At 40.3% G+C, this 26,668-nt stretch overlaps 1 protein-coding gene across 1 annotated transcript in view; it reads left to right on the top strand.

Moving 5' to 3' along the window:
- Nucleotides 1-26,668, top strand: part of LOC124613409 (dynein axonemal heavy chain 7-like) — a 755,469-nt gene that overhangs the window by 228,729 nt on the left and 500,072 nt on the right. Inside the window, exon 11 of the mRNA XM_047142112.1 lies at nucleotides 23,262-23,440. Within this exon, the coding sequence (XP_046998068.1) occupies nucleotides 23,262-23,440 (179 nt within the window). The remainder of the gene's footprint in view (nucleotides 1-23,261; nucleotides 23,441-26,668) is intronic.

Here is a 26,668-nt window from a genome sequence, read left to right as displayed (position 1 = left end):
GTGAACTATTAATGAAATAATGATGTAATATTAGCAGAGTGCAATTGTGCTGTGCACATTTGTATGTGCTCTGCACATGAGTAGTCATTTTTAGGGATGATGAGTGTCTTCAGGATGGGATGATCATTGCATTAACTGTGCAAGGGCAAGTACCTAGTGGGGGCATTTGTCCTCACTCAGAGCATCATTGTCCCAGGTCAGAGAAGTGCATTGATCCTGGATCAAGAGGCAGAGTCAACAATGTTGACAGCAACTAAAAAAAAAGAAAGAAAAGAAAAAAAAATGAACATTTTCAATGTAAACATTTTCTGGTTATACATAGAACTGTCAAATTGATGTTTGTAGTCTTACCTCATATGTGGAGAGAAAAGTGTATGGGGATTATGTATTAACAAAGTGTTGACTAAAGAATTTCCTGTACTGTGATGAAAGAATGTGTGGAGAATATCATTAAGGAATCTTGTCTTATTTACTCACAAGAATTTGATGCTATGTTAAAGCATCTTATTTCCAGAAGTATTTCAGACTGCAGAAGAGATGATGTCTGAGATAATTGCACAGTCACTGTCAAGAACTTCATCAAACTGCATACTATTCAATAACCACAGATCAGTTGCAAACTCAAATTACAAAAAGTCAGTATTCTCCAAATCAGAAACATCAGATTCTGGCCCTGGTGACAGGACCCATTGTTTGAATTGAGTCAAACTGCTAGAGATTGTTAATAACTGTAAACCAGGAATCATTCAAAAATAATTTGTATTTTCATTGAAGATTGACTGACAAGTTATCATTCTTCTCATTCACAACCAAGTAAACAACAGAATATTACAAGAAGGGCATATATAAATACAAAAATGGGAAGCATTTAGGAGGGAATAATTTTGCTGCTAAGTAACACTTATTGTCAAAAGATAGATTTCAGAAGGATAAGTCCATGGTCCAAGAGTTGGATGAATGGTTGCTGACACTATGAGGATAACAAAAGTGTTCATTGGGTCTCTAGCATATTGCAGCAACTAACGTTATCAGCATCAGCTGATCACAAGCCTACAACAATGTGTTTCCACTGAGTGCCACTATCCAGATTGTCATCAGCCTCTCAATTTGATGAGCTGCTGAGTTTAGTTCAGTGAGATTACTGAAGCCAAATTAACTTTTTTTGAATTTTCTTATTGCTGGTGTGTGTGTAGAATAGATTAAATTGATTTTGTTTTCCTAATATTTTATTTAAGGAAATTTACGAACAATTTGTAAGTTGTTTGTGCTAAAAGAGTAACAGAAACTTACTATTGCTTTAATAATCTGCCTGTACTGACCAGAAGGGTGGAGGAAATGCTCAAGGCTGTATCTGAGATACAAACTAGAATAGGACAGTTAGTACAAGAGAAAGCTGGCTTAAAGGCCCAAGCTGACACACTGTATGAAAAGCTATGTACAACAAGCAATAAAACTGTTATTACTAATGCTAATATAAAAGCAGTGATAAAAGTAGACTTAGAGCCTCAGGCTGATAACCTAAAGATTCATGTTGATACAGCTAATTAATTAAACACAACTATAAACACTCAAGTTTTAAGGCTGATCAAGCTATAGCTGAAACAAATGTAAGTTAGAGATAACAATTACAAAGATAGATTATCACATTACTGAATCACATAAAGAAGGATTAGAAATAAATATAAATTTAGTAGAAGAAAAATCTCTGTTGTAACTCACTGGTTACTACACCTACCCCACCACAGCATATGTGAGTCAGGCCATTACAGCAAGCACAGTGCACAGCCCACCTACAGCTGCCCACGGAGGCTGCCCAAGGCAGCCCAATCACTGACTGTGGTTATCTCTTCTGACACACGAGTGCAGCATGACTTCAGCAACACCAGACAAAGGCCTACATATGCCTTTGAGCTCTCAGTTGCCAAAAGCACTTGTTACTTGTAACTACATCCAGTGTGTTCTCAGTGTTGTCACTCCATGGCCTGAAATTACTGGTTTACAGCTGTGTGTTAATAATTTTCTTAGAGTACAGGTGATTACAAAGATCAAATTTTTGTGTGTTTTGGATCTCATCATTTGTCTCCCATTAGGCTCTTCCAAGGAGGCTCTATTCTAAGCCCTCCTGCAATAACAGCAGACTAATGCAGCCACATGGAAAAGTTATTGGCTACACTGATTCAGGGTCCATTGCTGGTTATTCACCTGCTGCCATCCCTCTGCCCCCTCCCCTCTCCTCCCTACCCCCTCCTTCGAAGAATCTGCAGAAGACTGACACTTTGACACTTATAAGAAGTTTCTTCACAGACATTTCATGTCATTCTGGATGGTTGAGAAGGAGGTCTGTAAGATTCTTTTCTTACCTTGCATACATCTTCATACGAATCAATTATTGTGCCAATTAGCTCCTCTGCAAGGGCTAGCATCACTTTCTTTTGATGATATGTGTCACATGCTTTCTTTTTATCTTTGCAAGTATATGCATGTAGTTGCTGCATGTGTTGAATTCACCAATGCTGTAGACAGCCACAGCAATCATATGAAGTGTGGGTGACTGAACTTCATGGCCTCACTCATAAATGTTAGTTTGTCATGGTTAAGTCTCAAGAGCGTTATGTGTACATCATGATCTGCAACACAATCATTCATGTGGCCTAGGATAAGAAGGTGCATCAATGTGCCCTTCAGTTTGAGGACAGTACATTATTAGAAGAGGTTTTACTTATTGCACAGTTGCACGAGGTCTCCCATACTGCAAGCCACCAATTGGAGGCTTGGAACGATGTCACCATTGTTGACAGTGTACAGCCCCAGGGCATGGAGTCTAGTGCACTGGGTAAGAGGGACATCAATACTTATTGCCATTGTCTCCCGGCCAGAACAAACTTTTCTTGAACTGTGACTGATGGATCAGCCATTATACCTACAACTCAACGCAGGAATCTCCATGGCCCTACTCAGTTCCCAGACATGTGCCAGCCTTTGTTCCACACTGTTGCTATGCATTGAGTATCAGCTGATAAGCTAGAACAAACAGTAGATTCCTATTCTCAGCCAATTCATGGGTGACACAGTTCAGAAGTCAGTTGTCCATTCTATCATATACTTGGTGGTTAATGACGCGAATACTGAAAATTTATTTGGGTTAGATGCATATGCTACAATTGGTTTTTCTATTACAGATCAGTGCATCTGGTGTCAGACCAATTGCCTTATCATGAATGGATACCCCGTATTCTGCATTTTCAGATCTATTTACCCCAGGGTTATGTTGTGAAATCAGTTTTGCAGGACACATCATCTTCAAACCCTCTACCTGCCCTCACATTTTTTGAGTGTAGCTGCTGCCAATAGTTTTACACAATCAAGTCAGAATGGACCTGCATTGCTTAACATTATTATGTGTGATTATACCTATCTCCTCAAGCGAATGGGCTATGGCCGTAGTGACTGTAAAGAAGCTGTCTGTTGAACTTCAGCTTTGTGGTGACTTCAAGGTCATTATTAATGCACAGGCAGCATTAATGCACAGGCAGCATAGACATGAATGTTGGCTGGGGGTCAGTTCATTTCAAAAATTGACTTGGTTGATGTTTACCTTCAGATTTGATCACATGAGCTATTAGTTGCTTGTGGGTAATACACCTTTCAACCTCTTTCAGTATCAATGGCTATTGTTTTGGGTTGCTAATGCACCTACCACCTTTCAGAATTTGTTACGACAGGTTATGCTGGTTGTCTCTTAGTGCAGTAAGTATCTTGTTATCACTGTAACAGATGCTGCTACAAAGCTCATCTCTGTAACCTCTGTTCTTTGTTTACTGTTCCACAGGCCACAGGCATCCAATGTTGCCTCGTCAAGTCTCACTTTTTCCGGCCTTCCATTGTTTTCCTCGTAATGACACATAACAGCTATTATGTCTTTTCCCTGTGTCTAATCTATGAGAACTTTAGGCATTCTTTGGCATGGTAGCACACTATCACGAGTTCATTCCCAGGGCGGATGCTGTTGCCCACCCTTTGCATCTGTCATTGTAGAAACATGCTCCTTCTATTGGATCTCGAGTGTGTGAGTGTGCTTTTGTGCAGCTTAATGACTGACTTCACTCTCTGCCATGCCTTGCTACATTTCAACCTAGTATCTGGTCCTGAACATGGGGGTGTCCCAGTATGGGATGGGGGCAGACTTGGCCCATTGCCATTCAGATGGCTCTGAACAGCCTATTTTCTTTGCATCAAAAATGCTCGACTTGTCTCAGCAACATTATTCTCAGCTGGAAAAAAGCTATTGCTATTGTTATGGCTTTAAAAAAATTCAAAATTGTTAAGGCTTTTGTGGCCACTTGTTGACAAAGTGCCTGTTGGCTTCCGTCTCGGGTTCTTCGGCCAACATTTTTCTGACGATTTTTCTGACATTTTTCCAGCACAAGTGGCTGGCATTGTCAAAGTTTCACCCTCCATTGCTGGTGGTAGACTGGAGCCGAGCTCGTGGCCACAGGCTGGATGTACTTGGCGCACCAACACCCAAGGACTTCTCTGTGGGCATTTCTGGTGCAGTTCTCTTGCTACCTGTGATGGTCGTTCACTGCAGCATAGGTAGCCAGGATCCATTTACCCTGAGGCTTCCTTCTTTCTTGTTGAATCTATTCTTGTGTTTGTATATTTATATAGCTTCTCTGAACAAGCGGGTGTGATAATTCTTCTCCACAGCCAGAACTTCCATGTCGGCGTATTTTACTATGTGGTTGGTCTCACACAGCATGTGCTCTGCCACAGCCAATTTCTCCATCTGCCCCAACCTGCATTGTTGCTTTTGTTCTGTGATCCTTGTGTTGACTGATCGTCTAGTATTTCCAACATAAACTTTTTCATATGTGCATGGTATGCTGTATATTCCCAACATCGCAAGTGGGCCCCTTTTCTCCTTTGCTGATCTGAGATACTCTTTGATCTGCTTTGCCAGTTTGTAAATAGTCTTTATGCCATATCTGTGGCAGAGGGTGAAATTTTGACAATGCTAGCCACTAATACTGGCAAAACGTCAGAAAAATCATAATACGAACGTCAGCTGGAAAATGCAAGACAGAAGCCAACAGGCAATTTGTGTGTTCTTGTATGATACAAAAGTCCCGTAATTACCACATGTAAAACTTTGGTTTCCATGTTTAGCTTGTCAGTGTCCATACCAGACAAAGCTGCTCATTGTGTTCAGCATTGGGCTCTATTATTGTCCTGCTACAATTATGAGATTCAGTTTCATCCCATGTCATAACACCAAAATGCAGATGCTCTGTCCCTGCTTCCCCTGGGCCCTGACTCCTTGTTCAACCTGTAGCAACTGCTTTATTTTCAGATGGGTACACAGGCATGGTGTATGGCTTCCCCATCATCAGTTCTCATATTCCTTCTGCTGTAGTGGCAGATCTGGTGTCCCGGTAGGTAGTGTTGGTGATAAAATATGGGTAGCCTGACCATCTGCTGAGATAGACTTCAGCCACACTTCAGAATTTTTATCTGCTATGCCATCCTGTCTATGGAAGAGAATATTCTTCATGTCATGGTTGCAGTGACTCTCCTGTGGGTGATCCTTTGCTTATTACATTAAGGTCACTGGGGGATCTCTTGCATAAAACTGTGGGCACAGAGCAATTTTTTTTTGGTCAGACATTGATTGGGAGGTGGAATACCTTGTCACAGCCTGCTGCAAGTATAAGTCAGCATGTGGTGCCATGTTCTGTTATTTGCTCATGGGCAGCCCCTACACAACCTTGGGAATGAATCCACATTGATTTTGCTGCTCCTTTTTTTAGACGCTTTCTGGTTATTGGTCATTGATGCCTTTTCTTACTTTCCTTATTTAATACATTATCCAGCTGTGACAGTAGATACGACTGTCTAGGTCTTGTTGAAGATATTCTCCATAGAAGGCCTTGCCTTGCACCCTGGCTTTGGACAATGGTCCTCAATTTGTGGCGCAATGTTTCAAGGACTGTCTGATGCTAGGAGTGGTCAGGGACAATGAAGAACAAGGAATCACACCCACAGTCAGAGGAAGGGGCCCAGTGCCCATCTGGAATGCAACTGGACTTTTGTAGACACAATGGCATTTGCCACATCACGGTGCCTTCCTTCCATCCACAGTCAAATGGTGAGTCAGAAAACCTCATTAAAACATTTAAAAGTACAAATGTGCATGCACATTGAAGATTTTACAGCATAGTAGGCTGTCACATATTTTTTAAGCTCTTACGGAATGACGCAAATTGAGACCAAGAGTCCTGCCAAGCTGCTGCATGTCCATCAGGCACTGGTGCTGCTGACCCTCTTGCTGCTTAGCAGGTGCCCCTCAGTTGCACCAGTTTTGTTATTGCTCATTCCCAACATGCCAGTCTGGCACTGGGTTTTGGATGGCACCACCACTGGATAATGGCCATCATCCAAAACCAGTCAGTTGCTGCATCTTCATGATTCATGCTGTAGATCAACTTGTGGCATGCCACCAGAACCAGTTGAATTCCAGATGACTACTGGTCCCCTTCCTTGAGCCATGGATGTGATGCCTTGTTCTTCATTGGTCCTGGCCACTCCCAGGGTCAGGCAGACCTATCCCAGTGGTTTGGGTCTCATCAGCAGTGATGATGGGTTTGCTTCCTGTGGCCAGAGCTGATGCTGAGCTGGCACTGTCATCAGCAGAGATGAAAGTCATCTCTTCAGTCCATTGTCATCACTGCCCATAACAATGCCCCTCATCATGGACTCCGATATCCAGGTGGGTCCTCCCCCCCTGTCACAAGTCCTGTCCATCGGTCACCCTGGAACCCACAGGCAATGCAGATGCCCCTCTCCCAATAATTTTTCTCCATATGTGCTGGTAGAAGCAGATTGGAACATCTCATGCCTTTGACTGCTGACTCCCCATGCTACCTTGGGACAGCATGGATGTCTCTGCAGTCACAGCATTGTGGATGGTGATACTTGGTCCTCTCCCCCACAAAGAAGTGTATTAACCAACCAGTTACTACACCTAGTGCCCATAGCGGAGTGAGTTTGGTTACTAAGGCAAGCACACTGACAGTCAAACAGCACACTCATCAGCAGTGATGATGGGTTTGCTTCCTGTGGCCAGAGCTGATGCTGAGCTGGCATGGTCATCAGCAGAGATGAAAGTCATCTCTTTAGTCCATTGTCATCACTGCCCATAACAATGCCCCTCATCATGGACTCCGATATCCAGGTGGGTCCTCCCCCCCTGTCACAAGTCCTGTCCATCGGTCACCCTGGAACCCACAGGCAATGCAGATGCCCCTCTCCCAATAATTTTTCTCCATATGTGCTGGTAGAAGCAGATTGGAACATCTCATGCCTTTGACTGCTGACTCCCCATGCTACCTTGGGACAGCATGGATGTCTCTGCAGTCACAGCATTGTGGATGGTGATACTTGGTCCTCTCCCCCACAAAGAAGTGTATTAACCCACCAGTTACTACACCTAGTGCCCATAGCGGAGTGAGTTTGGTTACTAAGACAAGCACACTGACAGTCAAACAGCACACCCACAACAACTCAAAGCAATCACCAGGGGCAGTCATTGACTGCAGTCACCTGTTCCATCATGTGTATGCAGTACACCTCCAGCTATACCAGACAGAGACACCATCTTTATAAACCCCACAGGTGCCTTCAGGCTCTCAGTTCTCAAGTGTATTTCTTACTCATAAGTACACCCAGTGTGTTCTTGTGCTGTCACTTCATGACCTCATAAAGCATAACTGTCTTATGACTGTGTCTTTCCTCATGTTTGTAGTTACTTGATACAATTTCAAACGAAAATGAACTTCTTGATAAAGTACATAAAAGTGAAAAGTACGGTGATAGTGTGGCAGAATAATTGTAAAAAGTGATTTGGGGTCATATGAGTGCACCTTGTAAAGGTAAACTTGTATGTGTATTAAATCGGTCTATACAGTATTTATGTCCCGTTTTTTTTCTTCATTGTCCCAGGTTTTTCTCTAATTTTTTTTTAAATGTCCCCTTTTTCAATGAAAATGAAATGGACACCCTAATTTAAGATAGTGACAGTCAAACAGCACACCCACAACAACTCAAAGCAATCACCAGGGGCAGTCATTGACTGCAGTCACCTGTTCCATCATGTGTATGCAGTACACCTCCAGCTATACCAGACAGAGACACCATCTTTATAAACCCCACAGGTGCCTTCAGGCTCTCAGTTCTCAAGTGTATTTCTTACTCATAAGTACACCCAGTGTGTTCTTGTGCTGTCACTTCATGACCTCATAAAGCATAACTGTCTTATGACTGTGTCTTTCCTCATGTTTGTAGTCTAACTACAAACATGAGGAAAGACACAGTCATAAGACAGTTATGCTTTATGAGGTCATGAAGTGACAGCACAAGAACACACTGGGTGTACTTATGAGTAAGAAATACACTTGAGAACTGAGAGCCTGAAGGCACCTGTGGGGTTTATAAAGATGGTGTCTCTGTCTGGTATAGCTGGAGGTGTACTGCATACACATGATGGAACAGGTGACTGCAGTCAATGACTGCCCCTGGTGATTGCTTTGAGTTGTTGTGGGTGTGCTGTTTGACTGTCACTATCTTAAATTAGGGTGTCCATTTCATTTTCATTGAAAAAGGGGACATTTAAAAAAAAATTAGAGAAAAACCTGGGACAATGAAGAAAAAAAACGGGACATAAATACTGTATAGACCGATTTAATACACATACAAGTTTACCTTTACAAGGTGCACTCATATGACCCCAAATCACTTTTTACAATTATTCTGCCACACTATCACCGTACTTTTCACTTTTATGTACTTTATCAAGAAGTTCATTTTCGTTTGAAATTGTATCATAAAAGTCAGTGCACGATATACCATTAAAGTGTGTTTTGACAATGAGCAAGGTTCTCACTGTTTCAACTTTCATTCTGGTATTTTCATCTGACCACAAAGAGTTCACTAACGAAAACACACGTTCCACAGCAGCATTTGACCCAGGAATTGCCAGACAAAACTCCACCAAATGAATCATATTTTTCATGTTAATGTTTTTACTTTTGAAATTAGCAAATATTTTACACCACATTGTACTAAGACTTTCTTTGTCTCCTTCTTCACTTTTTATGAAGTTCTGTGTGCATGAAAATTCATCAAACAGTTCGTCTTCATCAACAGGAAAATTTGGTACAATACTTTTAACAAAAACACAACAGTCCTGAATATCCTTCCACTGTAGCTGCTCCTTTTCAGTATTAACCCAGTCAAATGCTTTAAAAGGTGTGAGAAATGGTAAACACCATTCTGTAATATACTCAGTGCAAGAGTCGTAGAAGATGTCAGCCTAATATGAAATTGTTCTACAGTAATTTCATCCTCTTCTTCCAGCTTCCTTAGAGTCTCATGTACAAAGGATGTGAGAAATCTTTCAGATTTTCTACATTGTAATTTGCCCAATAATTTGTATATTTCTTGATAAACTTCCACTATTGTAATTTCTTGTTTCTCAATCCATTTAACTGTTGTGGAGAAAGATTTTAGTTGGCTAACAAAAAAATGTAGAACATCAATAGACATAGGGTTATCAAAGAATTGTTTAAGGATAACAGGACACTTATCAATGGAAATGAAATATGATTTCAAAGCAGGAAATATCTCTACAATTCTTTCCGGCTAACAAAAAAATGTAGAAGACCAATAGACACAGGGTTATCAAAGAATTGTGTAAGGATAACAGGACACTTATCAAGGGAAATGAAATATGATTTCAAAGCAGGAAATATCTCTACAATTCTTTCCAATGCTGGTAGCAGAGATAGCCACCTTGTCTTGCTGTGCCCAAGTACAGTTTTGTATTCAGTTTCAGTAAACTTACAGAATGACTTCAGAGATTCAACCCTTACTGTATATATGTGGAAATGATGGTAGATTTTGTTTACTATTAATTGGCAGTCGATGAGTAGGCAATCTAAGCCAGTTTACAAGGAATTGAGCACCACATGTGCTGGATAGCCAACACCTACTATATTATTCACTGCGTTCTGTTGCAGTTTATAGAACAAGTTGTTTTTTCCTTTCCTCTGCTTACCACCAAAATTCGTGTTAGTGTTGTCTGCAGAAACTGCAATCACCTTTCCCTCAAGCTCATTTCTTTAAAACCTCCAGCACATATTTCTGAAATAAATCTGAAGTTTCTCCAGTTAAATTAACCAATTCAAGCACTTTCACCGTGATGCATTTTTCAGGGTGAAAATATCTTATAAGGAGAGGAACCAACTTCAAATCCAGATGATTCAATGTATCAGTCATTACAGAAATGAATCAAGCACTTTTCAGTTCATTTAAAACCTGCTGAGCTGCATACAGTGCAATAACATTTGAAATGATTGCATTACATTTCGTGTGTCCACATGTGAATTTAGGACTGAAAAGTTTTTTAACAACTTATGTAGTACAGTCCATTGACTTAAAGCTATGGTTGTGCATTGCACTGTGGTATGCAAACGTAGCTTCTTGTGTTGCCAGCTGCCTATCAATTTCTGTTACTGATTTTAAGTTTACATAGTAGTCACTCACGCATTTGTTTGCTCTTTTCGTTTCATCACTCATGCGATGTTTCTTAGTCTTAAAGTGATTCACAATGTCAGACCTTCCACCATGACCAATAGCAAATTTTGATCTGCACAATGTACATTCTACAGTTTCTTCACTACCAGTGATAAAAGGAAACTTGCTTTTTATATTGCTGTTAAAATTACGCTTCCGTTTTGGCATAATGAAACAGTGATTGCACAGTGCAAAACATTAACAGAGTGGTGATGATAGCCAGAGAGCAAGTATTAGTGGTGTAGAGTATCTCTGGATCAAAAGGACGGATTCAGTGGATCAATTTAGTAGAGAGGAATCTTCGTTGTTATTCGTAACCTATAGCCCGTTTAAAATTACTTGCGATTGTTGACAGTTCGGTACATGTTTGGGGTATGCTGAAAGTCATCACACGCTTCGTAGTGTAAATAATTGAGCAGTTAATAGCAAGTCAAACAACCAGTGGCGTAAAATACTCAAGCGAAGCAGAATCATAAATAAACGGGACACTTGAGCGTCCCCAAAAAAACTTTCGGAACAGCGGGACATTTTGGTAAAAAAATGGGACTGCCCCGGGAAAAATGGGACGAATGGACACCCGATCTTAAATATAACTTGGGAGTTACATTCTGATGTACTTGAAAAGTCTGATCTATCTATGAAGGAATGGATGCATATTCTATTAAATTAAATACATTTTTCAAACGGTTTCAAGACACTAGTGTGAGACTAGATATTGCAGAAGGAGGTTCAGATTCAGATGAATTGTAGACTTCATATTCTGCTTTAACAACATTAGAGAAATATATGAGTTATGTAACAGAACAAAAGATTGGACAAAGGATTGCATTATCTGTTGACACACCTGTTTCATCAGGTACTGTAGATGAACAATGTGTTTAGGTGAGGTTATTTACAATGAATACACAATTACAGCTGAACTGCTATGAAACATTTATAAAGGAATTTTGCTTACAACTCAGAACAAACAACAATAAATTTGGTGTCCCATTAGTAGTTGATATTTTATCTTAACTAATGATTTTCATAGAGAATATTGTAATTATAACATAGTATTAACAGTAAGTAAAATCATTACTGACAAAAATAAACGAGAGATTCAGTATATTTTTTTGGAAAATGATGTTAATTACTTCCATTAACTATTTTGGAATCTATTTTCCTTATTTACACCCACTCTCAAGTAAGAATTTTATATATCCTTGTTTATACCTGCTGCACGTGTCAGTGTGAGAAGAATATGTGGAATTACTTATAGTCCAGACAAGTAGTGGTTCATAAGATCTACTTTTTTTCATCAGTTTTGATTCACAATTTTATTTTACTTTATTTTATCCCCCCCCCCCCCCCCTTTGCATAAGTTGACCAGGATTACAAGCTCACAAAGAGAAAATTTACTGGAAAACATTTGTTTTCAGCACTACATTCATTGTGAAGAAGCCCTCCTTCAGGTTCAACGGCAGCAAAATCACCTTTTCTCTAACACCTGCCTTGTAGTCCTCCTTGAGATACACCATCATCATCATCATCATCATTTAAGACTGATTATGCCTTTCAGCGTTCAGTCTGGAGCATAGCCCCTCTTATACAGTTCCTCCATGATCCCCTATTCAGTGCTAACATTGGTGCCTCTTCTGACGTTAAACCTATTACTTCAAAATCATTCTTAACCGAATCCAGGTACCTTCTCCTCAGTCTGCCCCAACTCCTCCTACCCTCTACTGCTGAATCCATGAGTCTCTTGGGTAACCTTGCTTCTCCCATGCGTGTAACATGACCCCACCATCTAAGCCTGTACGCCCTGACTGCTACATCTATAGAGTTCATTCCCAGTTTTTCTTTGATTTCCTCATTGTGGACACCCTCCTGCCATTGTTCCCATCTACTAGTACCTGCAATCATCCTAGCTACTTTCATATCCGTAACCTCAACCTTGTTGATAAGGTAACCTGGATCCACCCAGATACCTTGAGATGCAAAAAGATTCAATTGAAACAGTAATGTTCATTCATATTTTTAAAATAGTTTCTAGTTGTTATTAATGCCCGTTCAAAGGAGCTCCACTTTTTGAACCATACACAGTGAAAATATTCACATTACATTTTAATATATACTTACATATATGTGCCATAATATATTGTAGTGTGCAGTACAATGTGCAGATATCATTAAAGTCATGTTGACAATAGGAAAATTAGGAAGGTTTTTAGTATTTGATTAGGAACATGCGTAATGAGTTGCTATAATCCAGGCTAGACAAAAAAGGTTTGTGAGCACCTGTAGCGGCATGAGTTGTCACCATCTTTGGATAATCTAATATAGGCTTTCTCTTACGTATTGCAGTGGTAATAATGACAATAACTACAATAAGATAATAGTAAGTCAATTATAACAATCATACAGTAATGTAGTGAAAAATAGTACTTAAAATGTAGACAAAAGGATAAACCAAGAAATCAAGTATGTGTTTGTTGTAATGTAGTACATTTGTCTCTAAGTCACAAGTGCAGACAAGAGAGAGGTGTCAAATTGTACACCTGATGATGTACCCTAATGTATGAGATATGGAAGAAATAATATACGTGTTCTAAGGAAGGGTGGCCTACACCTGTGATGAGGAAATGGAGAAATAGAGTCATATGGATACCTTCACTGCTAAATATGTAGAGCTAACTGTGAGAAGGCTTTCTGAGGAAAGATGTGTCATAAGTAGGTTCTGCAGAGATAGAAACTGCATCATAAATGAAACTGAGATAATTGCTAAAATCTCATGCCATCCAAACTATTACAGTTAAAGACTTCATTTCTTTTCTGAAAATAAGTGGTATTAATGGCTGAAATCTGCACTTTATATTTTAAAATATTAAGTGAAATATTGACTTAGCACTTTTTGCACCTGATTTATGCAGTTGGCAGGTTTTGCAAATTTATTTATCCAATTACGAAACAAACAATCAGTTGTAAAATTCGCTATTTGTTAATACGTTAGGAATGACAGAAAAATGGAATTTAATTATTGTGAATATAAATAGAATACATTTTATTCAAAGAGAAGTCTGAAAATTTTACAAAATTTGCATATAAAAATATGAAGGTGACATTATTTTACCAGGAAAAACTGATTTACTTAATGTCAAAAAGAGATCAAATATGAATGTTCAACATCAGGTCTTTTTTTTTTTTTTTTTTTTTTTTTTTTTAAACAAATGCACCATCACATTTTTGACACCACAAGATATTGTAGAAAATAAAATAAGCCCCAAATTGCATTTCAGTAAATCATTGACAAAATTTTAGAAAGTAATAAAATTGGCAGGAAGTTGCATCTTAGTTAAACCAGTGACAAAAAAATTCTAGTGAATGAAATCAGCTGAAAATTGCTTTTAAATGACATTGACTTCAATACTGCCCATCAACTCGAAATCTTACTTAGCTTCTTCTGATGGTTGGAATTGACAGGAGTGACTCTACAGGTGCCTTCTTGCTCATTTAACACCTCAGTATAGAATTTGGTCACCCAGTATTTACCAAAGTGGAGTTCCAAAAGCTTTTTGACATCTCCGAGTCTGTGATCAGTGTCAGGCCTGGGTGCTCTTCCATCCTCCAATTTCAAAGTTGTAGAAGGGCTCCCCATGAACTGGACAAATCTTTTCATTTTTCCTTTCCATGAACATGATCCTTTTGGCTTTTTGAATCTGGAAATACCAGTTGCCAGTAACTTTCACTAACCCTTCCACGTATGTCATAACAGTAAGTGCCAACACAGCTTTCAGTGCATAACATTGCTTTAACAATACTTTTCATGTTCTTAATTTTCTGTTCTGGAAATATTTCTTTTCCATTGATCAGGACACTGCTTCTTTTTCCGAGAGGTACCATCGCCCTCGGTCTCATTCTGGTCATTTGCAACTATAATGATAGGTTCGACTTCTTGCAGAGTTCTTACTATTTCAATTACTTCCACTTCATTTGCACTATCATCTGCATTTAAACCATCCACAAAATCACTTATTTTCTTCAAAACACTCCCACAAGTCACGTCAACAAACATCCTACTGATCAGTTGAACTATGCTTACCAGTACATATTTTGCCGGCCGGAGTGGCCGTGCGGTTCTAGGCGCTACAGTCTGGAGCCGGGCGACTGCTACGGTCGCAGGTTCGAATCCTGCCTCGGGCATGGATGTGTGTGATGTCCTTATGTTAGTTAGGTTTAATTAGTTCTAAGTTCTAGGCGACTGATGACCTAAGAAGTTAAGTCGCATAGTGCTCAGAACCAACCAACCAGCACATATTTTGACAATGTATTGGTATCAAGAGCTTCATTGTTGCTTATGCATTCACCGCAGTGCAGCAAACTTAACTCTGAATACGAAAAGTCTCCCTTCTAACCATAACAAACTGAAAGGCAACTTTTAATGTCTAGATGGGTAAGTCTGAATTCAGTTGGCACGCTTTGCATCTGGACATGGCACGGTGAGGTTCGAAGGTTCGAAGGTTCAAGTCCTCCCTCGGGCATGGGTGTATGTGTTTGTCCTTAGGATAATTTAGGTTAAGTAGTGTGTAGGACTGATGACCTTAGCAGTTAAGTCCCATAAGATTTCACACTCACTTGAACCTTCCTTATATATATATATATAAAAATAGAGGGAATCATTCCACGTAGGAAAAATATATCTAAAAACAAAGATGATGTGACTTACCAAATGAAAGTGCTGGCAGGTCGACAGACACACAAACAAACACAAACATACACACAAAATTCAAGCTTTCGCAACAAACTGTTGCCTCATCAGAAAAAGAGGGAAGGAGAGGGAAAGACGAAAGGATGTGGGTTTTAAGGGAGAGGGTAAGGAGTCATTCCAATCCCGGGAGTGGAAAGACTTACCTTAGGGGGAAAAAAGGACGGGTATACACTCGCGCACACACACACACACATCCATCCACACATATACAGACATAAGCAGACATATTTAAAGACAAAGAGTTTGGGCAGAGATATCAGTCGAGGCAGAAGTGCAGAGGCAAAGATGTTGTTGAATGACAGGTGAGGTATGAGTGGCGGCAACTTGAAATTAACAGAGATTGAGGCCTGGTGAATAACGGGAAGAGAGGATATATTGAAGAGCAAGTTCCCATCTCCGGAGTTCGGATAGCTTGGTGTTAGTGGGAAGTATCCAGATAACCCGGACGGTGTAACACTGTGCCAAGATGTGCTGGCCGTGCACCAAGGCACGTTTAGCCACAGGGTGATCCTCATTACCAACAAACAATGTCTGCCTGTGTCCATTCATGTGAATGGACAGTTTGTTGCTGGTCATTCCCACATAGAATGCGTCACAGTGTAGGCAGGTCAGTTGGTAGATCACGTGGGTGCTTTCACACGTGGCTCTGCCTTTGATTGTGTACACCTTCAGGGGTTACAGGACTGGAGTAGGTGGTGGTGGGAGGGTGCATGGGACAGGTTTTACACCAGGGGCGGTTACAAGGGTAGGAGCCGGAGGGTAGGGAAGGTGGTCTGGGGATTTCATAGGGATGAACTAAGAGCTTACGAAGGTTAGGTGGACGGCGGAGAGACACCCTTGGTGGAGTGGGGAGGATTTCATGAAGGATGGATCTCATTTCAGGGCAGAATTTGAGGAAGTCGTATCCCTGCTGGAGAGCCACATTCAGAATCTGATCCAGTCCCGGAAAGTATCCTGTCACAAGTGTGGCACTTTTGTGGTTCTTCTGTGGGAGGTTCTGGGTTTGAGAGGATGAGGAAGTGGCTCTGGTTATTTGCTTCTGTACCAGGTCGGGAGGGTAGTTGCGGGATGCGAAAGCTGTTGTCAGGTTGTTGGTGTAATGCTTCAGGGATTCCGGACTGGAGCAGATTCGTTTGTCACGAAGACCTAGGCTGTAGGGAAGGGAACGTTTGATGTGGAATGGGTGGCAGCTGTCATAATGGAGGTACTGTTGCTTGTTGGTGGGTTTGATGTGGACGGACGTGTGAAGTTGGCCATTGGACAGGTGGAGGTCAACATCAAGGAAAGTGGCATGGGATTTGGAGTAGGACCAGGTGAATCTGATGGAACCAAAGGAGAGGAGGTTGGAGAGGAAATTCTGGAGTTCTTCTTCACTGTGAGTCCAGATCATGAAGATGTCATCAATAAATCTGTACCAAACTTTGGGTTGGTAGGCCTGGGTAACCAAGAAGGCTTCCTCTAAGTGACCCATGAATAGGTTGGCGTACGAAGGGGCCATCCTGGTACCCATGGCTGTTCCCTTTAATTGTTGGTATGTCTGGCCTTCAAAAGTGAAGAAGTTGTGGGTCAGGATGAAGCTGCCTAAATTAATGAGGAAAGAGGTTTTAGGTAGGGTGGCAGGTGATCGGCGTGAAAGGAAGTGCTCCATTTGTGTATAAGGAAGTGGCATCAATGGTTACAAGGATGGTTTCTGGGGGTAACGGATTGGGTAAGGATTCCAGGCATTCGAGAAAGTGGTTGGTGTCTTTGATGAAGGATGGGAGACTGCACGTAATGGGTTGAAGGTGTTGATCTACGTAGGCAGAGATATGTTCTGTGGGGGCTTGGTAACCAGCTACAATGGGGTGGCTGGGATGATTGGGTTTGTGAATTTTAGGAAGAAGGTAGAAGGTAGGGGTGCGGGGTGTCGGTGGGGTCAGGAGGTTGATGGAGTCAGCTGAAAGGTTTTGTAGGGGGCCTAAGGTTCTGAGGATACCTTGAAGCTCCGCCTGGACATCAGGAATGGGATTACCTTGGCAAAATTTGTATGTGGTGTTGTCTGAAAGCTGACGCAGTCCCTCAGCCACATACTCCCGACGATCAAGTACCACGGTCGTGGAACCCTTGTCCGCCGGAAGAATGAAGATGGACCGGTCAGCCTTCAGATCACGGATATCCTGGGCTTCAGCAGTGGTGATGTTGGGAGTAGGATTAAGGTTTTTTAAGAAGGATTGAGAGGCAAGGCTGGAAGTCAGAAATTCCTCGAAGGTTTGGAGAGGGTGATTTTGAGGAAGAGGAGGTGGGTCCCGCTGTGACGGAGGACGTAACTGTTCCAGGCAGGGTTCAATTTGGATAGTGTCTTGGGGAGTTGGATCATTAGGGGTAGGATTAGGATCATTTTTCTTCGTGGCTAAGTGACACTTCCAGCAGAGAGTACGAGTGTAGGACAGTAAATCTTTGACGAGGGCTGTTTGGTTGAATCTGGGAGTGGGGCTGAAGGTGAGGCCTTTGGATAGGACAGAGGTTTCGGATTGGGAGAGAGGTTTGGAGGAAAGGTTAACTACTGAGTTAGGGTGTTGTGGTGCCAGATTGTGTTGACTGGAATTTTGAGGTTTTGGAGGGAGTGGAGCTGGTAGTGGGAGACTGAGTAGATGGGAGAGACTGGGTTTGTGTGCAATCAGAGATGGTTGAGGTTTGCTGGAAAGGTTGTGAAGGGTGAGTGAGTTGCCTTTCCAGAGGTGGAAAACCAGGAGATTGGATAGTTTTTTGAGGTGAAGGGTGGCATGTACACCAACAACCTGACAACAGCTTTCGCATCCCGCAACTACCCTCCCGACCTGGTACAGTAGCAAATAACCAGAGCCACTTCCTCATCCTCTCAAACCCAGAACCTCCCACAGAAGAACCACAAAAGTGCCCCACTTGTGACAGGATACTTTCCGGGACTGGATCAGATTCTGAATGTGGCTCTCCAGCAGGGATACAACTTCCTCAAATCCTGCCCTGAAATGAGATCCATCCTTCATGAAATCCTCCCCACTCCACCAAGAGTGTCTTTCCGCCACCCACCTAACCTTTGTAACCTCTTAGTTCATCCCTATGAAATCCCCAAACCACCTTCCTTACCCTCCGGCTCCTACCCTTGTAACCACCCCCGGTGTAAAACCTGTCCCATGCACCCTCCCACCACCACCTACTCCAGTCCTGTAACCCGGAAGGTGTACGCAATCAAAGGCAGAGCCACGTGTGAAACCACCCACGTGATCTACCAACTGACCTGCCTACACTGTGACGCATTCTATGTGGGAATGACCAGCAACAAACTGTCCATTCGCATAAATGGACACAGGCAGACAGTGTTTGTTGGTAATGAGGATCACCCTGTGACTAAACATGACTTGGTGCACGGCCAGCACATCTTGGCACAGGGTTACACCGTCCGGGTTATCTGGATACTTCCCACTAACACCAAGCTATCCGAACTCCGGAGATGGGAACTTGCTCTTCAATATATCCTCTCTTCCCGTTATCCACTTGGCCTCAATCTCCGCTAATTTCAAGTTGCCGCCACTCATACCTCACCTGTCATTCAACAACATCTTTGCCTCTGCACTTCTGCCTCGACTGACATCTCTGCCCAAACTCTTTGTCTTTAAATATGTCTGCTTGTGTCTGTATATGTGTGGATGGATATGTGTGTGTGTGCGAGTGTATACCCGTCCTTTTTTCCCCCTAAGGTAAGTCTTTCCGCTCCCGGGATTGGAATGACTCCTTACCCTCTCCCTTAAAACCCACTTCCTTTCGTCTTTCCCTCTCCTTCCCTCTTTCCTGATGAGGCAACAGTTTGTTGCGAAAGCTTGAATTTTGTGTGTATGTTTGTGTTTGTTTGTGTGTCTGTCGACCTGCCAGCACTTTCATTTGGTAAGTCACATCATCTTTGTTTTTAGATATATATTTCCTACGTGGAATGTTTCCCTCTATTATAACCATATATATATATATATATATATATATATATATATATATATATATATATATTAGTTAGGAGCTTTTGCAACCAAAAATGATTTTCTACAGTCAATTTCAATGGTTTATAGCAGGTTTTGCACCCTGAAACCTATTCTGTTGTGTAGGCACAGAAAAAAAAATCTTTACAGTAGTGTGCTCAGCTCAAAATCGATGAAACATGCGTTTAGCAGCTTTTGCATCTGCCCTACTCAAGTGATATGAAACATCATATCTAAACGAAACAAAATAATTACCAGATGGTTACAATTAAAATGCAGCTGCTCACAGAGGTAGGGTGAACTGTAGTTATCATATGGGAAAGAAACTTGTTAGATAATGGAGAACTGATTTACACTGGAAAAAAAATTAGTCCCAATTGTGGCCTCCAGGGCCAAGTCTTGTGCTGTATCCTGTTTGTATGACATCTATGCTGTCATTTGACAAGCCATAACATGAGTATGAGTATGACTGAAGAGAGGAGAGACCAGTCACTGTTAGTGAATGTGAGTAGCAGAAATTACAGTGCTGCATGGAGAGGGTATTACTTACTGGAAGGTCTGAGGAGAGGCCTAATATCATTAAATGGTTTCAAGAAGATGATATTAAAATTGAAAACATGAATGAACTTGGTGTGGCACTTGGAAGATTAAGACATCATATCCCAATAAAAGTTATTGATGAGGTTGCTGTTGCTGTATGTTGCTGTAACTGTCCAAGCAGCAGATGGCCTGGACAGTGTTAGTCCTCATGCAGTCTCACGAGAATTTTCCATCACGTGGTCAACAGCACAAAAAGTTTTGTGGTCTAGTTTTCTGTGGAGTGATGTGGCATATTTTACACTACAGAGTGCAGTTAATACACAGAAATACTGAATTTGGGGTACTGTGAAAATGTGTGTTGTGAACAAAGACCCACTGCACATGCCATATGTGACTGTGTGGTGTGGGTTCACAAGTACCTTTATTCTCCATCCATTCTTTTCTGAAGAGAATACAACAAGAAGGCCTGTCAAGTGTACTGTGACATCTACATGTTATCAAGGCCTCCTTTTACAGCATGTGTGATTCCTGTTTTGTAAAAGTGCAACTGTGTGGAAACTACTGTTTTCATGCCAGATGGGACAATACATCATGTTGCTCACTCTGTGAAAAATCATCTTAATGCAGCTTTCCATGAACATTTTATCTCTAGAGGTTTTCCATATGCACGGCTTGCGAGATCACGTGATATGAATCCATATGACTTTTTCTCTGAGTATATCTAAAAGAACACATTTACTGGGGACTTTTTTGGTCTGTACTTGATCTGAAAGCCAGTATACAGGAGCATGTTGCTCAGATTCCACTGGAACTGATGCAAGCAACTGTTGATACCATTGTTTTGCAGATGTCTTTGGTGATCATATTGAACAACTTGTGTAAGCAGCAGTTAATAATAAAATCAATATTATGACTTTCTCAATTGTTTGACCCTTTCTGTTTATGTCCCTTTACTAATGCATTTCATATGGAAACATCTCTATACATATTTTCTACATTCAAAGTACCAGATTTGCATCTGGTGGCCAAAATTGGAACCTAATTTTTTTCTGGCATAAATCAGTTCTACCTTAATGCATTAGAATATCTACCAAGTTTGAATGTCATATGATAATTACACCCCACATTGGACCCTGTGAATAGCTGCATTTTAATTATAATCACACAGTATTTGGACATAAGAGTAAACTATGAATTCAACTTAGATGAAGAACCTACAGTGTGCCTATGTGACACATTTTTCTTATGGACAGATCAGTGTTCTTATTAAAATATTAATAATAAGTTTGAGAGGGTTATAAAATGAAAGCAGGCAAAAACCTATTACTAAAGTCTTAAGAAGAAAATGTTAACTTTCATTATTTTGTTGAAGATAGGAGAGTATTAATTGCACTTGTTAAAAACATCCTATATGTGCGTTACTGAATATGTAAAATTTTAAATCTCTGTGACTTGTGGTGAGATCATTGTCTAAGTGCGGGAATATGTTTTGTTATGCATGTAACCCTATGTCTGCCTTGTTGACACTTGTGAACTGTTAACAAGTTAATGATTTAATATTTAGGAGAGCACAACTGTTGCAGAAATTTGTTTTGTATTCAGCTTGTAGCTAGTCATCTTCAGGGACAAGTGCGTCCAAGGTGGTGGGATGCTCACTATGCAAGGGGAATTTCCTGTGAGGACGTTTGTCCTCACTCCATCTGTTGTTGCCCCATGTCAGAGAAGTGCACCGGCCCTGGAGCAAGAGCCACAGACCACAATATTGATAGTGATTGAAGAAAACAAATGAACATTTTAAATGTATTCATTTTCTACTAGTTTACTCATGTTGAGCCCGCAGTGATGGTCTGAAGTGATTACTTAGGAAAAGAAGAACTTCTTAGCCAAGAGTTTGATGTTATGTTAAAGCACCTTACTTCCATCACTATTCCAGACTGCAGAAAAGATGTCTGAGAGATTAACACAGTCAATTCAGGAACTTCATCAAACTAAATACTATTCAATAACTATAGATCAGTAGAAAAGCAAAAATATGAAAAATCAACATTGTCAAAATTGGGAACATTGCCGTGCTTCCTAACACAAACAAACTATCTTCCAGTCATTTTGGTGGACCAACAACTTCCCAAGAAACAAGAGAATGTGGTAGTCATACTTGATGCTTTGTCAGCTATTAGTACTAACAGATCATTCCATGATCCAGAGTAAACTTATGTGAAGAAAACACTTCTGCTGGTCTTTCAAAATTTGGCAAGTTGGTGGTAAGTTGTAGCCCAAAGTTGCTTGCTATGGGGTAAGGTGGGACCCCTTCCTTATACATTTGCCAAGACCCTTTGTAGAATCGGCACCATAGTGCAAAGGCCCTATATGATCTTTGGAAGGTACTATCTCCTGGTAGAATATCATCTCACTATATTTGTGACAATTGCATTTTTTGTATTGTGATACCTCTCTTCTTCTCTCTCTCTCTCTCTCTCTCTCTCTCTCTCTCTCTCTCTCTCTCCCCCTCCACGCCTTTATTCTCCATTTCTTGCAGAGCATCCAACATTATTTGAACATCATACAGACATTTTATCAGTACTCATTTCTGCTTTCACTTGATATCTTGTTGAAACATCTCCCATAAAGAAATATTGGGGAAAACTGCACAGCCATTTGTTAGTATAGAAACAAAATACAGTAAAAGCAAAAATATGCTCTATTGTTTTCTAACTTGTTGAAGTAAAACTGGCAACAAAATCAAATTTTACAGATACATAAATGTTACAGCATGATAGATGCAGAGCTGCAGACAGGTACAGTGAAAAGACTGTTACACATTTAGCTTTCAGCCAGAGCCTTCTTTAGACAGACAACACACACACACACACACACACACACACACACACACACATTCATAAAAGCAAGGAACCCCACGTGCACATGAACATCATTTCCTTCAGCTCAGAAAACAGGCCATTAATGATGGTGGTCATCTGTGACTGAGGCATACTTGCTTGTATAAATGTGTGTGTGCTTTCTTCCTAAAGAAGGCTTTTGCTGGAAGCTAAATGTGTAACAATCTTTTCATTGTGCTTGTCTGCAGCTCAGTTTGCAACCTTTATGGTGAGTAGCAATCTACCATGTTGCTAATATTTTTGGTATTCCAAACTGTAATTTCCATGGTTTGACATTACCTTACAGCATGATACTATCTATGATTGTAACTTTTCTGCAGTTTTTAGTGTATACAGAATTCAAAATATTGTAATAATAATCTGTTCCATTACACACATTTTTCCCATTGAAGAACTATTTAAATTTCATATCTTCCTTTGTTAAAATATATGTCTCCCACATATTTTATTCAAATGAATTTTCAGGTAACTGAAGACCTAGTAAAAGGATTGTCATTTGGAAAGTATTTTAATATGCAAGATGATGAAGTTTCTCAGTGGTATGAGGAAATTTTAAACTTTGATGATATCCAAACAACTGCTGAAAGAGTGATTGAGAAATATAATGAAGAGCATGAAATAAAAATGGATATAGTCTTATTCAGGTTCTTACTCTATTTCTATTTCTAACATGTTGATTTCAGATGGCAGTAACATACATGATTTAAGGATTTTTTAATTAATTTATAACTGTTAATTAACCTCAGTGTTCATTCTATTCTATCTTTCACTTGGCTGGTCTCCTCCCTGACTATTGCATATTGTATATTCAAATGTTACTTAATTCTCAGCCACACTTATATATTTGTCTTCTGTATGGTTCAAACTCTCCTTCCCTCTTTTGTTTCTTTCCAGCCTTATTTGTCATCCTCTAAGCTGACTGCACATTTTGCAAAAAAAAAAAATTGTGGGAGAGGGGGGGGGGGGGACACTACACCATTACCACAATACAGTTTGTAATTACTCCTTTTTTATTTTGATTTACTCATTCATTTACTGTAGTATATTTGTCTCATTTACTTATAAAAATCAATTTTGCAATTGCTTTTTTTGTTAGAATGTCAATTGTTTGAGTACTACAACAATACTTTCTACTTTTTCGTCTCCTTGTTCCCTATAACTATTGTATAAAACATAATGTGGTTTTGAATCTCACTTTTCATTAATATGTTCTGTTTTTAAAATTATTTTTCATTTAAAAAGTATGTTAAACATATAAATGTAAATAACTGCTCAGGTAATTTGCTGACTATGTCATTGCTTTGTGACAGCTGTCTCGGTCACGTTATATTGTAAAAGATGAACTGATATGTGGATTCAACAGTACCATTTCCCTGCCAGTGCCTGCAACACATCTGCGATAATTATACTGTCACAATGGACAGCTGAGCACTATGCCCCAGTCATAAAAGCAGATTCTGGGGATTATGCCCATCTACTCAAACAGTTTCTGGCTGTGACGTGGCCCCCAGGAGCACTCAAAGAAGTATGTCACGATGCCTTACATTATATCAAGACCACAGATCGCCCACAAGTCTGTTGCCTCCCTCAGCATCTAGTGCCCTAATGGTTAGGTATTGCAAAAGCAGAATTTGTTGTTATCCTGAGAGAAGGGATCCTACAACCACTTAGTAGTCCTTGTTCATCTTCACTACACCACATGCCTAAGAAAAGCGGCACCTGTGTGGTAATTACTGAGCTTTCAATGTACAAACAGTATCAGATTGATATCCTTTGCCTCTACTGTGTAACTACAATTATGTGCTACAATATGTGATGATTTTTACTGTATTGGACTGTGCTAAGGCATATACACTGGTGCTTTATTTGAAAGCAAGTACACGATATCCAGCTTGAGAAATGCCACACAATCTTGGCAATGTTTTATCAACTCAGTATTGCAAGAACTGTCATGCTGTTTCGTGTATCTAGTTGATGTTTTAATATTTTTGTCAACTGCAGAACAACACGAACAACATCTGTTACAAGTTTTAGATTGGTTCAACAAATATGGGGTAGTGTTAAATGCAGCCAAATGCATGTTTGGACAGTCACTGATTGATTTTTTAGGACACAGAATCTCATCTAAAGACTCACTTCCCCTACCAGAACCATGCTGCAGATCACACACTGGTGCACAGCTCATAAGCTACATCTGTTTCTTGGTATGATCAATTTCTACCATCGACATCTGCTACACTCTGCTGAATACAAGAACCACTCACTGTGGAACCAAGAGAACTTCACTGATTCTGTGATCCAATGACATGGGTTCAGTCTCTGAAGCAGCAAAATGCAGTTAGCAGATGCAGCACTCCTCACTCACTACGAAATGGATGCGGTCCTCTTGCAATAGTAGTGGATGCGAGCCAGACAGCGATTGGAGCCATGCTGCAGCAATTACACAAAGGTGCTTGGCAGCCTTTGGCACTTCACTCACACAAGCTCTCAGCATCTCAACATATGTGGAGTGCATATGATCATGAACTCCTTGTGATATACAAGGCAGTAAAATACTTTTGACCTCAGCTGGAAGCAAGAGAATGCACTATTGTCACTGATAATATTGACGTATGCACTGATCATATTGACGTATGCATTCAGACGGAATAACAACAACCGTTCGCTGCACCAGCACAACCAACCAGTGTTTATTGCACAGTTCAGTACTGACATCAGATATGTCAACATTGTGGTAGTGGATTGTATGATGACACTTGCCTGCCTTTTTTCTTTGTTGATTGCCCTCAGTGTCGATGTAATGGCTGAAAAATTAGGGGGTGTACTGTACTACTGTAAATGATTTAGCCGACAGCAGCACAGTTGTATTATTTCACAGCAGTTTACTTTCAGTGTACTTTTCACAACCTCCCCCCCCCCCCCCCCCCCCCCCCAATCCCATGTACACGTTTAATATATGCCCAGTGCACTATTGTTTAAACTTTCTACAAGCCTCATTAATAGTTTGCAGGTGAACATCCACAACTGCTAAAATAGTTTACTGTTGAACATCTATGGGCAGTAAAAGCCTAAGCACCTGGTTGACAGTCTTTCAAATAAATTGAACAGACACACTCATTGCTTTAACACACAGGCTATTGGTGTAACACTTACTTCACTGTTAAGTTGATGCATTGCTGTCATTCTAACCAACATACATTCCTCGTCTGAAACTTGGCCATGGACTGACTGTCTCATGACCAAAACTCGGGTTCTTATATATCATCACAATAATAGGTGCTGAAACTACACATTGTTCAAAGTTAAATTTATAGAAATTACAATTAAAATTTAACACATTAAATTAACTGAATACTTCAAAAATTTGTTCCTTTTAACAGTTTCTTCTAATACAAGCCGGCCAGGGTGGCTGAGCAATTCTAGGTGCTACAGTGTGGAACTGCGCGACTGCTACGGTCAGAGGTTCAAATCCTGTCTCGGGCATGGATGTGTGTGATGTCCTTAGGCTAGCTAGGTTTAGGTAGTTCTAAGTTCTAGGGAACTGATGACCTCAGAAGTTAAATCCCATAGTGCTCAGAGCCATTTGAACCATTCTAATACAATGTTTAAGTCGAATTATTTGTTTGAATAATGAAATTAACATATATAGTTATGCAAAAAATACTTTTGACAAAACTGGAAATTACTTTGGAGTTAATGAAGGGCTGGCTTTACTAACATGTTTTCGAATAGAGGCAAATAGATACTTAAAGAATACTAGAATTTCGTCTTCCAAATGTTTACAATTATTACGGAATTTTTATTTGTTTATAAGTCAACAATAGAATTTAAGTTATGAAACAATTATTGATTTCACCCCATAACAAAAGATA

Source organism: Schistocerca americana, chromosome 4 (assembly GCF_021461395.2).
Source record: "Schistocerca americana isolate TAMUIC-IGC-003095 chromosome 4, iqSchAmer2.1, whole genome shotgun sequence".
Classification (NCBI taxonomy): Eukaryota; Metazoa; Arthropoda; class Insecta; order Orthoptera; family Acrididae; genus Schistocerca; species Schistocerca americana.
The sequence above is the reverse complement of the archived record's forward strand: the minus strand, read 5'-3'. Positions and strand labels throughout refer to the sequence as shown.